Source organism: Mytilus californianus, unplaced genomic scaffold (assembly GCF_021869535.1).
Source record: "Mytilus californianus isolate M0D057914Y unplaced genomic scaffold, xbMytCali1.0.p SCAF_5, whole genome shotgun sequence".
Lineage (NCBI taxonomy): Eukaryota > Metazoa > Mollusca > Bivalvia > Mytilida > Mytilidae > Mytilus > Mytilus californianus.
Window position 1 is genome coordinate 111,644,618 of NW_026262701.1, and position 13,292 is coordinate 111,657,909.

At 32.5% G+C, this 13,292-nt stretch overlaps 2 protein-coding genes across 2 annotated transcripts in view; one reads left to right on the plus strand and one right to left on the minus strand.

Annotated features, from left to right (window-relative positions):
- Positions 1–383, minus strand: part of LOC127700636 (DNA polymerase epsilon catalytic subunit A-like) — a 61,857-nt gene extending 61,474 nt beyond the window's left edge. Inside the window, exon 1 of the mRNA XM_052204190.1 lies at positions 304–383. Within this exon, the coding sequence (XP_052060150.1) occupies positions 304–374 (71 nt within the window). The 5' untranslated portion in view covers positions 375–383. The remainder of the gene's footprint in view (positions 1–303) is intronic.
- Positions 384–592: 209 nt separating this feature from the next.
- Positions 593–13,187, plus strand: LOC127700644 (39S ribosomal protein L40, mitochondrial-like). Its single transcript, XM_052204198.1, has 5 exons — positions 593–660; positions 2,619–2,699; positions 4,963–5,136; positions 10,534–10,732; positions 12,520–13,187. The coding sequence occupies exons 1-5, from the start codon at positions 629–631 to the stop codon at positions 12,628–12,630; spliced, it is 597 nt and encodes a 198-aa protein (XP_052060158.1). The 5' UTR covers positions 593–628; the 3' UTR covers positions 12,631–13,187.
- The last annotated feature ends 105 nt before the right edge of the window (positions 13,188–13,292 follow it).

The following is a 13,292-nucleotide window of genomic DNA, read 5'->3' on the forward strand; positions in this document are numbered from 1 at the left end:
TTCCAAATAGCATGAATAGCGATAAGGCGTATTTGGGTACTGTGAGGTTTACTTGATTTGGTATGGATTCGCCCATTGTTGAAGGCCATATAGTTATCCATAGTTATATACATCATCATCCTTTGATCTCTGGTATTAAGTTGTCTCATTTGGCAATCATTTTGATATGTATAATACCGTATAAAAAGTGCAGTTTTTCAGGTCATTTTAGATGTGAAATTGGCACAATTAAAAAGGCTAGGACATGGGCAATCGGGATTCCGTTAGTTATTGTCCCTGTCTATTGGTTTAAGATATTTTTACCCTCCTTCACCAGTGTCTCTGTCTGATTTATATTTGTCTGATTTATATTTCCCACTGTTCTGTAAAACCATTTTTAGGTTGTGGCGGGAGATTAGTTTCACGTTTAAAAAAAACGAATTCCCACATTACAAATTTACTGTGATTAAAGACATGATCTATACTAGTTTTTTCTAATCTAAATTAAACAAATAAGAATATTCAGCAATATGAGTATAGTCTTTAAAATCATAGGTTATTTAACAACAAATTTCTTTTTGCCTAAAATTTTGTAAAATCAATAATCCATGTTAAGACCAGAGAAACTCGAACAGACGAAAAACTAAAAATGTCACTAGGAAAAATATCAAAATTTTCAAGGTTTTTTTCTAAATCCAAGAAGTGTTTTTATTTTATTTACGATTTAATGTCACAAAAGCATTATTTCATCTCATATTAGGCGAAGTTGTGATTTCCTTGTCAAGATGATGATGCCTTTATAATCATGTTTATTATGTATAGGACCTGGAGATCAATCTTCTGATATCTCTCCGGATTGTCTGTTTCCGCCGAGTGGCCCGGTGGTTCTCTCCGAGTACCTCGGCTTCCTCCACCATAATAACAGACTTCCCGGTGTCCTAGCACTCCCTTTCTGTTGGGTGGGGATTGATTGTCCTTGTAAAAAATTGTCGTAGTTTTACGTTAGTGACACATCTCCATTAATCCCGATAGGGAGTGTACATGGATGTCACTGTACCCTCGCAGTTTTCGAGGGGTTCTTCGGATAATGGAGGCATTTACCAGTACATACATACATACATACGTATGGTCAGATCAGATATGTTTTCGTACGTCAGAAGACTCATATGAATTCGTACTATGCATGCTTTTTCAATGGAAATTGTGACATCGCAATGCATTCTTAATAGCACGAAAATCCATGAGACGAGGATATATAGCCTGATAGTTTGTAGTTGTTATAACTTATAAGACGACTTTCGAATTCATGCACTTTCCCTGGTTAATTCCTTGTGTCATAATGCTAATAATATTACGTCATAGTTGGAACAGATTGTTTGATGACGTTGTTTATGCCAATTGACCTCAACCGGTGTAACTTTTTCATTAAAAACGAACTCAAGATTGGTGTATCAGGTGAAGTGCACATGCACAAATGATGCAGGCATTTGTCTCTGAATTTTTTTTTACCTATATACTTTAATATAACATAAGGTACTAAACTCACATAATTGAGAAATGTTACCCAGTCGAAAAACTTCCGTTATATTTCGATTCTGCGGTTGTTTACCCCACTGAAACTTGTAATGTCGTAAATCTACATTAAATTATCTACAAAATGGTGTATAACAAGCCTACTTCCATTTGTTACAGGCCTTCAAAGTATGTCAACCGTAATTATTTCGTCTTTGTAAAGTATATAAGGTAAAAAAAAAAATTCAGAGACAAGTGCCTGTGGTTAAGAGGTCATTCAGAAAGCTAAAGTATCTGGATACCTGGTTCAGTGTGACGATCTTAGTCAAACAACTTCTTTTGTCACCTCGTGTTATTTAAACCATGTTATTCCTTATAATTAAACTTTACCTGTATACTTGTGCAAAAAGTTTTATTTTTTATTTTTCTGCATTCCTTACAAAGTAGACTCATAATTAAACGAGTTGTTGTATAAGCTTTAAATAACGAATACATAATATGTTGTATCATCGTGAAGTGAAAATTGACAACGGTTATTTTTGTAATATTATTGCGAAAATTGTGATGCAATAGGTTTTGCAAAAACAAAAACTCTCATTTTAAATTATAATAGCACAACTTGCATCCTGCATTTCTTGAAAATGCAATAATTAATCTCACAATTTTGTCTATTGTAAAAAAAAATGCAATAATAATTGCACTCAAAGATTCCTGAATTAACAGTATAAAAAATCTCTGGCAGAGAAAATTTGACAAACACAAGTCAGTGACACTGCAAAAAACTTGAGGCTCACAAATGTAAAAACATAGATTCCACCACCTCAACAAAATGATGGACGAACAAAAAGTGAAAATTAAAGTGTGCAAAAAGACTAAATTCAGTTAAACTTAGTGTAAAATGTTGTGTCTACTATGTGTCACAAAATAAAACCCAAATTTACCGGTACATAGGGTAAATAATACTTTTGTTTGCATTTTAATTGTACTTTGTAAAATTAAGTGTGTTCCTGTGTTAGAGCTGTCAATGCATGTATTTGGTTTTGGCTTTGATAAACATGATAAACAATTTTCAAATACAATTTTCTATGTTAAATTTTTATAATACAAAGTGTAATAATATTTTCCAGGTTATGTTGTTCCTGTGGAGTAACCAGACAATTCCATACAAATTCTAATCCACTTTTGTTTTACACCACTCCAAACCTCAGGTCAGTAGAATACTTTACAAAAAGTTCTGAATGTGACATATTCTGCCTATATGATATGATAGAATAATCAACAGAAAAAATATTCAGTCACATTGGTGGTAGTTAAATTTTAACATACAGTGTATAGATTCCTCAGGCTTTTACTTAATTGCCTATTTATACATTTCCTCATATCAATCGTATTACTGTAAATGTGGATATTTTTGCACGGGGGTCAATTTCATTTATTATGCATTGACTTTAATGATGCGAAAATATACCCATCCCCCTGAAAAATCAAAAGTTCAAGGAGAAGAGACAACACCATTACCTCAAAAAGACAGAGACCAACAACAGTCCACTGAACACTACACAGGAACGGTATAAAAAAGTAGGCCTGTTAACTCTGGTGCCCTAAAAGGGTTGTAGCTTTATAATCCACAACGGCAAGGAATCAAGTAAAATAGATATATATCTTTAAAAAAAAACAAAGTGATTTATTGAGTTTTTGTTTTCATATGAATTGAAATGTTCAATTGATTTAATCTAAATTGTAGGACGGACGCAAATAATAAAAGCTGTTAATTTTATGTAAATATATATTGAACTAATTATATAATGAAAACAGCCTTATCGGAATTCCAATGGGGACTAACTGTGCACCACTTATTGCGGACCTTTTTTTGTATTGCTATGAGTTACAATTTATGACAAAAATCAGTAAAGACCCATCGAAACAACATCTGATACACAAATTTAATAATACTTTTAGATATTTGGATGATATTTTGGCTCTCAATAATGACGACTTCAGTATGTATACTAAAGAAATTTATCCTGTTGAACTTACTTTAAATAAAGCTAATACTAACAATGACCACTGCCCTTTCCTCGATCTTGATATCTATATCATTAACGGAAAGCTTAATACTAAAATATATGATAAAAGAGATGATTTTTCATTTCCTATCGTTAATTATCCATTTTTAGATGGTGACGTTCCCTTGTCACCATCTTACGGTGTTTATATATCTCAACTTGTACGATTCGCTCGTGTATGTAACAATTTTTTAGATTTTAACGAGAGAAATTTATGTATTTCTGAAAAATTATTGCACCAGGGTTTTCGATATCACAAACTAGTCAAAACATTTACTAAATTTTATCATCGGTATAAGGACATCATTCGTAAATATAGCTCAACATGCAGACTTCTTATACGTTCAGGTATTTCACATCCAATTTTTTATGGAAATATTCTTTATAAAGCACAAAAATGTCAGTATTCTCCTCTGAAACTAACAAAACCTTTAAATAGACTTATTAAGAAGGGATATAGTTACGATACTGTTGTCAGGTCATTAAAGATTGCATATTTTGGCGTTAATATTGATTCACTTATAGGGTCTTTGCATCGGCACTAAACACATTTATTTAAAAACCAGTTGTTGGCATGACACAGGTTATGTTCTTCTCATATATGTTATGATGGTATGATACTAAACCCCTAACGGGAAGGATTGTGCCTGATATTCATATGATGAAGACATAATCTTTCAATCAGTTTAATTGAAGTCTGGAGCTGGCATGTCAGTTAACTGCTAGTAGTCTGTTGTTATTTATGTATTATTGTCATTTTGTTTATTTTCTTTGGTTACATCTTCTGACATCAGACTCAGACTTCTCTTGAACTGAATTTTAATGTGCGTATTGTTATGCGTTTACTTTTCTACATTGGCTAGAGGTATAGGGGGAGGGTTGAGATCTCATAAACATGTTTAACCCCGCCGCATTTTTGCGCCTGTCCCAAGTCAGGAGCCTCTAGCCTTTGTTAGTCTTGTATTATTTTTAATTTTAGTTTCTTGTGTACAATTTGGAGTTTAGTATGGCGTTCATTATCACTGAACTAGTATATATATTTGTTTAGGGGCCAGCTGAAGGACGCCTCCGGGTGCGGGAATTTCTCGTTGCATTGAAGACCTGTTGGTGGCCTTCTGCTGTTGTCTGTTCTGTGGTCGGGTTGTTGTCTCTTTGACACATTCCCCATTTCCATTCTCAATTTTATTTATTAATGTAGATGCCAAGATCTGAATTGTAAGGCTGGACAATTGAAATCTGAGCATTTTATTATGATCAGAATTGTTGAGCTGAACCAGTAAAAATGTTTATTTCCTGGTGTTGTTATAATTAGCCTGAATCAACTAAATCTGATTATTTTGTGTTTACCTGAATTGTAGAGATTAATGTGAGAAAATTGTTTATTTTATGTAAATCTGAATTGTAGTGCTGAACCTATGAAAAGAAGGAAAAAAGTTGATCTTTCAAAAGTAATACAATCTACTCAACTGAAAATAAGAAAAATGGAAAGAGAAATGAGAAAAAGAGAAGAGAAATTTGGAAGAACTCTCAAGCCAGTTGAAGAAATTACAGGCAACATTGCACTAAGGAGAAATAGAGAGTAAGTCTGTTAGTTATAATGTAAATTAGATTCCTGTTTTATGTGGTATATATTATACTCTTAATAGTAGTACGAGGTATACAATGCATAAGAGTAAATGGAAGATGTGAGGTATACATTTAAGTGTGACAGCAACACAACAACACAAATAACAAAAAATAATCTTATGTTTTAATATTCATTTACAGTAGAACCTTGATTTTATTTTGCCCCCAAGATTTGTTCTATTGTGTATAGCAGTTACAGTCTAGATTTTACACTACAGGATTTAGATAACCTGTAAAAACATCCATGGTCATGTGATAATAGTCCATTTGCCAATTACCGATTTGATTCTGTTATATCTCACTTTTTATGCCCAAACTAGGGGCATTATGTTTTTCGGTCTGTGAGTCTGTTCGTTTGTCCGTCTTTCCCGCTTCAGGTTAAAGTTTTTGGTCAAGGTAGTTTTTTATGAAGTTGAATTCCAATCAACTTGAAACTTAGTACACATGTTCCCTATGATATGATCTTTCTAATTTTAATGCCAAATTAGAGTTTTGACCCCAATTTCACGGTCCACTGAACATAGAAAATAATAGTGCGAGTGGGGAATCTGTGTACTATGGACACATTCTTGTTAAACTTCTTTTTTTTTTTTTTATTACTTTCCTTTGTCAATCGTAAACTGATAAAACCATGATAAGTTGAAAGTGATATATCAGTGTTTTAACAAATTTTTAGTGAAAAATAACTTCTGGTATCAAAAGTATTTAGCTTAACAACAAATTAAATTTAATTAAAAGATTTGAAAAACTTAAAGGCTACACACATTACACACAGATAAATTTGCTCTTTCCGCTAGTTCTCCATTGTCAATAAAAATTTATGTCTCTCCTAAGGGAGACAACTAAAAAAGGGATCTCTAATTACAGGGTCAATTACGGGAATTGGCAACACACTATTGTCTTAAAAATCAATGGTCTTATATTTTTTGGTGTCCCAAAAATCCATTGTCTTGTAGTTATAGGTATTCCAACAATCCATGGTAAATAGTTATTATTTTCCAAAATTCAACGGTCTTGTAGAAATTGGTGTTCTAAAAATCCATGGTCATATTGGTGTTCTAAAAATCCATGGTCATATTGGTGTTCTAAAAATCCATGGTCTTGTAGTTATTGGTATTCCAAAATCCATGGTGTTGTAGATATTGGGGTTCAGCAAAATCCATGGTGTTGTAGATATTGGGGTTCAGCAAAATCCATGGTGTTGTAGATATTGGGGTTAGGCAAAATCTATGGTATTGTATATGTAGATATTGGGGTTCAGCAAAATCCATGGTATTGTTGCTATTGGTGTTCAGCAAAATCCATGGTGTTGTAGATATTGGTATTCAGCAAAATCCATGGTATTGTAGATATTGGGGTTCAGCAAAATCCATGGTGTTGTAGATATTGGGGTTCAGCAAAATCCATGGTATTGTTGCTATTGGTGTTCAGCAAAATCCATGGTGTTGTAGATATTGGGGTTCAGCAAAATCCATGGTGTTGTAGATATTGGGGTTCAGCAAAATCCATGGTGTTGTAGATATTGGGGTTCAGCAAAATTCATGGTATTGTTGCTATTGGTGTTCAGTTAATCCAAGGTCTTGCAGTTATTTGTGTTCCAAAAAATGAAGATGTTCTTTACAGGCTTTCTAGGGTTTGATTCCTTCTTCTGTACCATTTTTCAGATAAGGTTAATGTAATTGTTTTGTGAGGTTAAATGATAAAGTTGTCTTTTGTTCATTACTGTGGATGAATGTCAAGCAACCCCTATTAACTTAGAATGAGCTGCCTATGTACGGTAACTGACTAATTTTTATCACATTTAATATAGAAATAAGGAGATGTGGTATGATTGCCAATGAGACAACTATCCACCAAAGTTCAAATGAAGTGGATGTAAGCAATTATAGGCAACCATACGGCCTTCAAAAATGAGTAAAACCCATATCGTATGGTCAGCTATAAAAGGCCCCGAAATGAAAAATATGAAACAATTCAATTGAGAAAACTAACGGCCTAATTTGAAACAAAACAGTATACTAAAAACAAATATGACAGACATGAACCAACGACAACCACTGAACAGCAGGCTCCTGACTTGAGACAGGCACATAAAGAATGTTGCGGGGTTGAACATGTTTATGAGTGCTCAACCCTCCCCCTGTCCTGTGACAGTGGTGTAACAGTTCAACATAAGAACAAACTATACAAATCAGTTGAAAAAGGCTTAACTCATCAGATGGATACAAATAGAACTACATCTAACAAAAACACAGAGTGGACGTGGACAGGTACTTATACATCCCAAAAACAAAAAGACACCAAGTACAGATCTGAGAGTACTCGTAGTTACTGACAGCTAATTCAAAGCCATTAGTTTGTTTTAATTCATTTTCTTTTAACAAATTCACTGAAGTCCTGCAGTAATTGTGTAAATTGATGAAATCTGCTTTCTTCTTTGGTCACTGATCCATCAAGGCCATTCAATTATCTAATAAAGAGATTTTTTTTTCTAAGTTGGCAATAAATGTTGAAATAATAATACTTTTAATTTATTTATATGTTTTAAAAAACCATTTGTTTATGCTAATAGGTAAAAAAAAAATATATCCACTTATTTTTCTTCTCACTAAGAAGAATACCCTTCCCAAAACTTTTGGATTTTAATTGTAGAAACAGGTAGAAATGTCAAGTCAGAGCAGGGCTATAACCGTAATAAAATGCTCCGCTGGGCGCAGCTTGATACGACCGCAGAGGTCGAACCCTGAACAGTTGGGGCAAATATGGACACAACATTCAAGCTTGATACAGCTCTGAATTTGGATTGTGATTAAATATTTGACACAGAATGAATGTGGTCTATGAACTTAAAATTTTTTAATTTACCTATTATGGTTCAATAATTTAATTTTGGATGTAACGCGTCTTCTGATTGGCTGACGTTGTTTTGTTTATCAGCTCATAGACATAATTTTGTCATGTGACCGTGACGTCATCAACGTTTTTTCATGGTTTACTACGATTTAAAATGGAATTTAGAATTAAATTATAAGAAATGACTGTAATATTTTTTCTGTCTATTCGAAATAACATAAAAAATGTGGTGCACACTTTAAAATAACCGGCTACACGGGTTATTCAGTATGCACCACATTTTTTATGTTATTTCTTCATAGACAGAAAAAATATTACAGTCATTCCTTAAATATCCAAAATCTAAATACATAGTTAGATTCAGTATATCAAAGAATCCAAAGAATTCAATTTTTGATGAAATCAAACAAAGTTTAATTTTGGACCCTTTTGACCTCAATGTGGACTCATTTGATAACCGGGCCCAAAAATCGAAATACATGGTTAGATTCAGCATATCAAAGAACCCCATATATTCAATTTTTGTTGAAATCAAACAAAGTTTAATTTTGGACCCCAATTTGGACCAACTTGAAAACTGGGCCCAAAATCAAAAATCTAAACACATGTTTAGATTCAGCATATCAAAGAACCCCAAGAATTCAATTTTTGTTAAAATCAAACTAAGTTTAATTTTGGACCCTTTGGACCTTAATGTAGACAAATTTAAAAAACGGGACCCAAAATTAAAAATCTAAATACACGGTTAGATTTGGCATATCAAAGAACCCCAATAATTCAATTTTTGATGAAATAAAACAAAGTTTAATTTTGGACCCTTTTGACCTCAATATGAACCAATTTGATAGCGGGGCCCACAAATAAAAAATCTAAATACATGGTTAGATTCAGCATATCAAAGAACCCCATATATTCAATTTTTGTTGAAATCAAACAAAGTTTAATTTTGGACCCCAATTTGGACCAACTTGAAAACTGGGCCCAAAATCAAAAATCTAAATACATGTTTAGATTCAGCATATCAAAGAACCCCATATATTCAATTTTTGTTAAAATCAAACTAAGTTTAATTTTGGACCCTTTGGACCTTAATGTAGACCAATTTGAAAACTGGACCCAAAAATTTAAAATCTAAATACACGGTCAGATTTGGCATAACAAATAAATAAATGTGGTCAAAGATTTTACAAATCTAATGCGCCATACTGTGCAATTAAAGATTACTTCTTGAAATTTTTCAATATTTGAAATTGCAACCATAATTACCCATTTAAATTTACCATAGTGCTAACTTAATCTATTTTATAATAGAATTTAAAATATGGTGTCAAATCTTTCATATGGATTTTTTTGTAAAAAAAAAAAAGTGCAACATGTGCAGATATTTTTACTGGTCTTCCTTTATAAATATGCATTTCTTTAAACATAATTTAAAAGCAGTGTAAGGGAAGTAATCAAAACGTTGTATGTGGATTACCTCCCTTCCACTGTTTTTAATTGTCTTAATTGTTCATTAACCATTACTTTATACATAATTTAAAAGCAGTGTAAGGGAGGTAATTCAAATGATATATTTGATTTATCTCCCCTACACTGCTTTAAATTATGTTTTGTACTAAAGTATTTGTCCATATAAAAATGCTTGTTTTTTGCCCTTTCTTGGCCCCTAATTCCTAAAATTTTGAGGCAATTACCCCTCAATCCCAGCATTCCCTTTGTGATATGGAACCTTGTGGTACAATGTCAGAGAGATCCATACACTAACACACAAGTTATGTCTGGAAGTTACAAAAATGCTTATTTTTGGCCCCTTTTTGGCCCCTAATTCCTTAACTGTTGGTACCATAACCCCTAAAATCAATCCCAACCTTCCTTTTGTGGTATTGAACCTTATGGTAAAATTTCATAGAGATCCATTCACTTAAACTAAAGTTAGAGTGCGAAAACCAATGTGTCTTCGGACGACGACACCGGACAACGACGCCAACATCATACCAATATACGATCGCAAAATTTTTTTGCGGTCGTATAATAAAACGAGTAGTCAGGACTCATGAATGCAAGCTTCACCCATTTATTGCCACCAAGATCTTTTTGTAAACGAGTAGTCAGGACTCATGAATTCAAGCTTCACCCATTTATTGCCACCAAGATCTGTTTTCATTTGAAGTTCATACTATGACTCATCTGACATTATATCCCTGTCTCAGTGCCAATATGACAATAAGTAATCAAAATTCCGTATGTTCTAACGTTTTGTAATGGATACCATAATGTCTGTTTCATAGAACTTTCCCATTGTCATCAGTGGGTCAATATTTTCTAATGTACAAGCTTCCAATTTGCAACATTTATCCTAATGATTAAACATACCAAAGAAAACAAGAGGGATTGTTAAAAAACCAAAGAGTAGAGAGCAAAATTTAATGGTGAAGCTAAGAAATTCTGATCAAGTCTTAACTAGTGACCCCTAAATCTTATTCTTTTTTATTTCCAGTAAATTAAGAAGAGAATTTGAACCATTAGAAATAGAGGAAATAGAAAGGAGAGCTCTTTTAGTAAAGGAATGGGGACATTATAAAAACCAACAATACCATACAGAGGATAAAGCTTTACAGAAGGCAATACATGTTCAAACTAAAGCTTTAAATGAACTTAGAATGGAGTCAGAAGAATTGTATCAAAAAGCAAAACAGGTAAATAATAGCAGCTTAAGTATTGAATGTGTACCGATACTTAGTGCATACATTGAAGTTAATTTGTTTGTTAGGAGAGGGATTGTTAATTGTTTGTTTAAGGATTTACCTAACCTTGATTCTAGATTTTCAGGAGGGGGGTATTTAAATTGAAAGTTTCATGCTTTTTTTTTTCATTCTCCCAAACTTACAAAATACAAAATCCCTGAAATATATATAAAACATATCTTCTAGTTAGATATTATTTTATACAGAAATGATTTGTATTGGTATTCTTGTTGATTTATTCTTGAAAGCAAGTTATTGGTCTGATTGGTTGTCTTTTTCCGGAGGAGCACTACACAAATTTTGGGCTTGACATATTGCACAAGAAACCATTCTATTTAGGATTTGTATGTTGACTTCTAATCCACTTTTCTTTTTATTCTGGAACATAATATAGATGTTATACTAGTATTGGTGCAATATTTTATTCATATTAAACATTGACAATGTGCTTTCTGTTTAAAATAAAATTATATAAATACTATAGCAGCTGATTGGAAAATGTTTTTCACACAAATAACTTTATGGAACTTAACCTATGCAAACAGTCAATTCCAATTAGTTTGTTTTGCCTTTTCGCCATAATCTGTAAGAATTATATTTTGAAACATTTTGAATCAGCTGTTTCAACACTACAATGTGTTTCATCATCATAAAAGAAAAAGACCTATCTAAACGACTCTAGAGGGAAAAGAAAGTTAAGTAAAACAGATGACTAAACTATAGGAGATATCCTGTATCAATGGTTGTACAACAATGTTTGTCCATTTGGATATCTTGAGACTGTTTAGATGGCAAAAAGGACGAAACGAATATCACTGATACTGTCTTTCCAATCAGACGGGTCTACTACGATGATGTTCATTGCATATCCAAATTGTTTATAACTAACATTTACAGAAGGATAATAAATAATTATACAAGGAAAGAATACCTTTTGAACCCCCTCTGTTGACAAAATAAGCATTGACATACATGAAGGGGGTCCAAAGGGAAGTCTTGCTGCAGAAGAAAATACTTCCTGTAATAAAACAGTAAAGCTACCCGGTTTATGCATTTATGTCTTGTAAGATTGGTTTTTTTTTTCACTCTTGACCAACCCCTAAACTTAATATTAAAAATCTGTAAACCATCAAGTTAAAGAAACCCTGGACTTGGCTTAAACATGAATTATTTCAGTAGTTATCACATCACTTTGACTGCATGTTCATTTGCCTTATAGGGTGTCAATTAGTGGATACAGGTTACAATTGTACTGTTACACACTTTCTGACACAAACCTTGATATTTTCAATATCATTGACAGCTGTTCAGAGAATCAAAACACAAATAAATGTAGAATATGATTTAACATGCAGTGGCAAATATTTCAATATCCAGGATGAAAAAGAGCTATGAAATAATCAATTAAGAATGTGGTTTGTAAATGATAATGACATAGAAACTGAGAACAACACATTATACATGTACCATTAAGACATATAGAGGTCAACTAACAGCGTGCAATGGTCTTTTGGCTAAATGCCATCTGATATTGGTTGCTATATAAAGGTTTGGTGTTGGCTAAGAAATAATTGTAAATTAGCTTTTATATTACTTTTTAAGGTATTACCAGGTAATACTTTTTCAATAACTTTTTTCTTATCCATGAAGGTAATATTATACAGTATATTAAACCTTTGATTGTTTTGTAGCTAAATAGTGGTGATATATATTAAAATACTTTTGACTATGTTTTGTAGATCCATGAAGGTGATATTGTTTATCAGTTTAATGGTCCCACAGAAACACCTCCTCCAGATGACTTTGACTCACCTGATGGACAATATATAGATACAAGTAGAAAGTGGTAGAATTTATTTCAATAAAAAATAGGAAAAAAGTGGTTTATTATTTATTGCACAAAGAAAAATGTTTAAAAAAAAAACACATGATACTGATTATTGATACACAAAAGGATAATATGAATTTCCAAAAATATTGGACAACTGAACAGACCATACAGACCACAAAAAAATGGAACAGTTATGAAAAAAAATATACGTACAAAGACAAACGACACATAATTCAGATAGCTTGAATTGGTATAGGCACAAAATGAGGTGAGATTAAACCAGTTTAATGTATGTACAACATGTGTTCATGTTTCTGGAATTACCTTCACATTGGAAAGACTTGAGGCCAAAAGTTTTACAAGCCAACAAAATGTTCAAGAGCACAAAAACTGAAAGGACAGAAAAAGAACAGTAAAACTGTCTATGGTTAACTTTGCGAGAGGGAGTTTTAACTTTACCGTAGTTTACAAATGTTTTATTAGATAAAACCACATTAAACAACACCCGTATATTATCACAAAGTAATGATTTTATTTTGGTCTAAATGTTTTGCCAGAAAGAGTGGTGTCTTCTATTACTTTGATGAAAGACAACTTTTAATACACTATTTACCATACCACACAATCATCACTTAGGTAATGGTTCACCATATGTAATTACAGGTACAAAAGAATTATTGA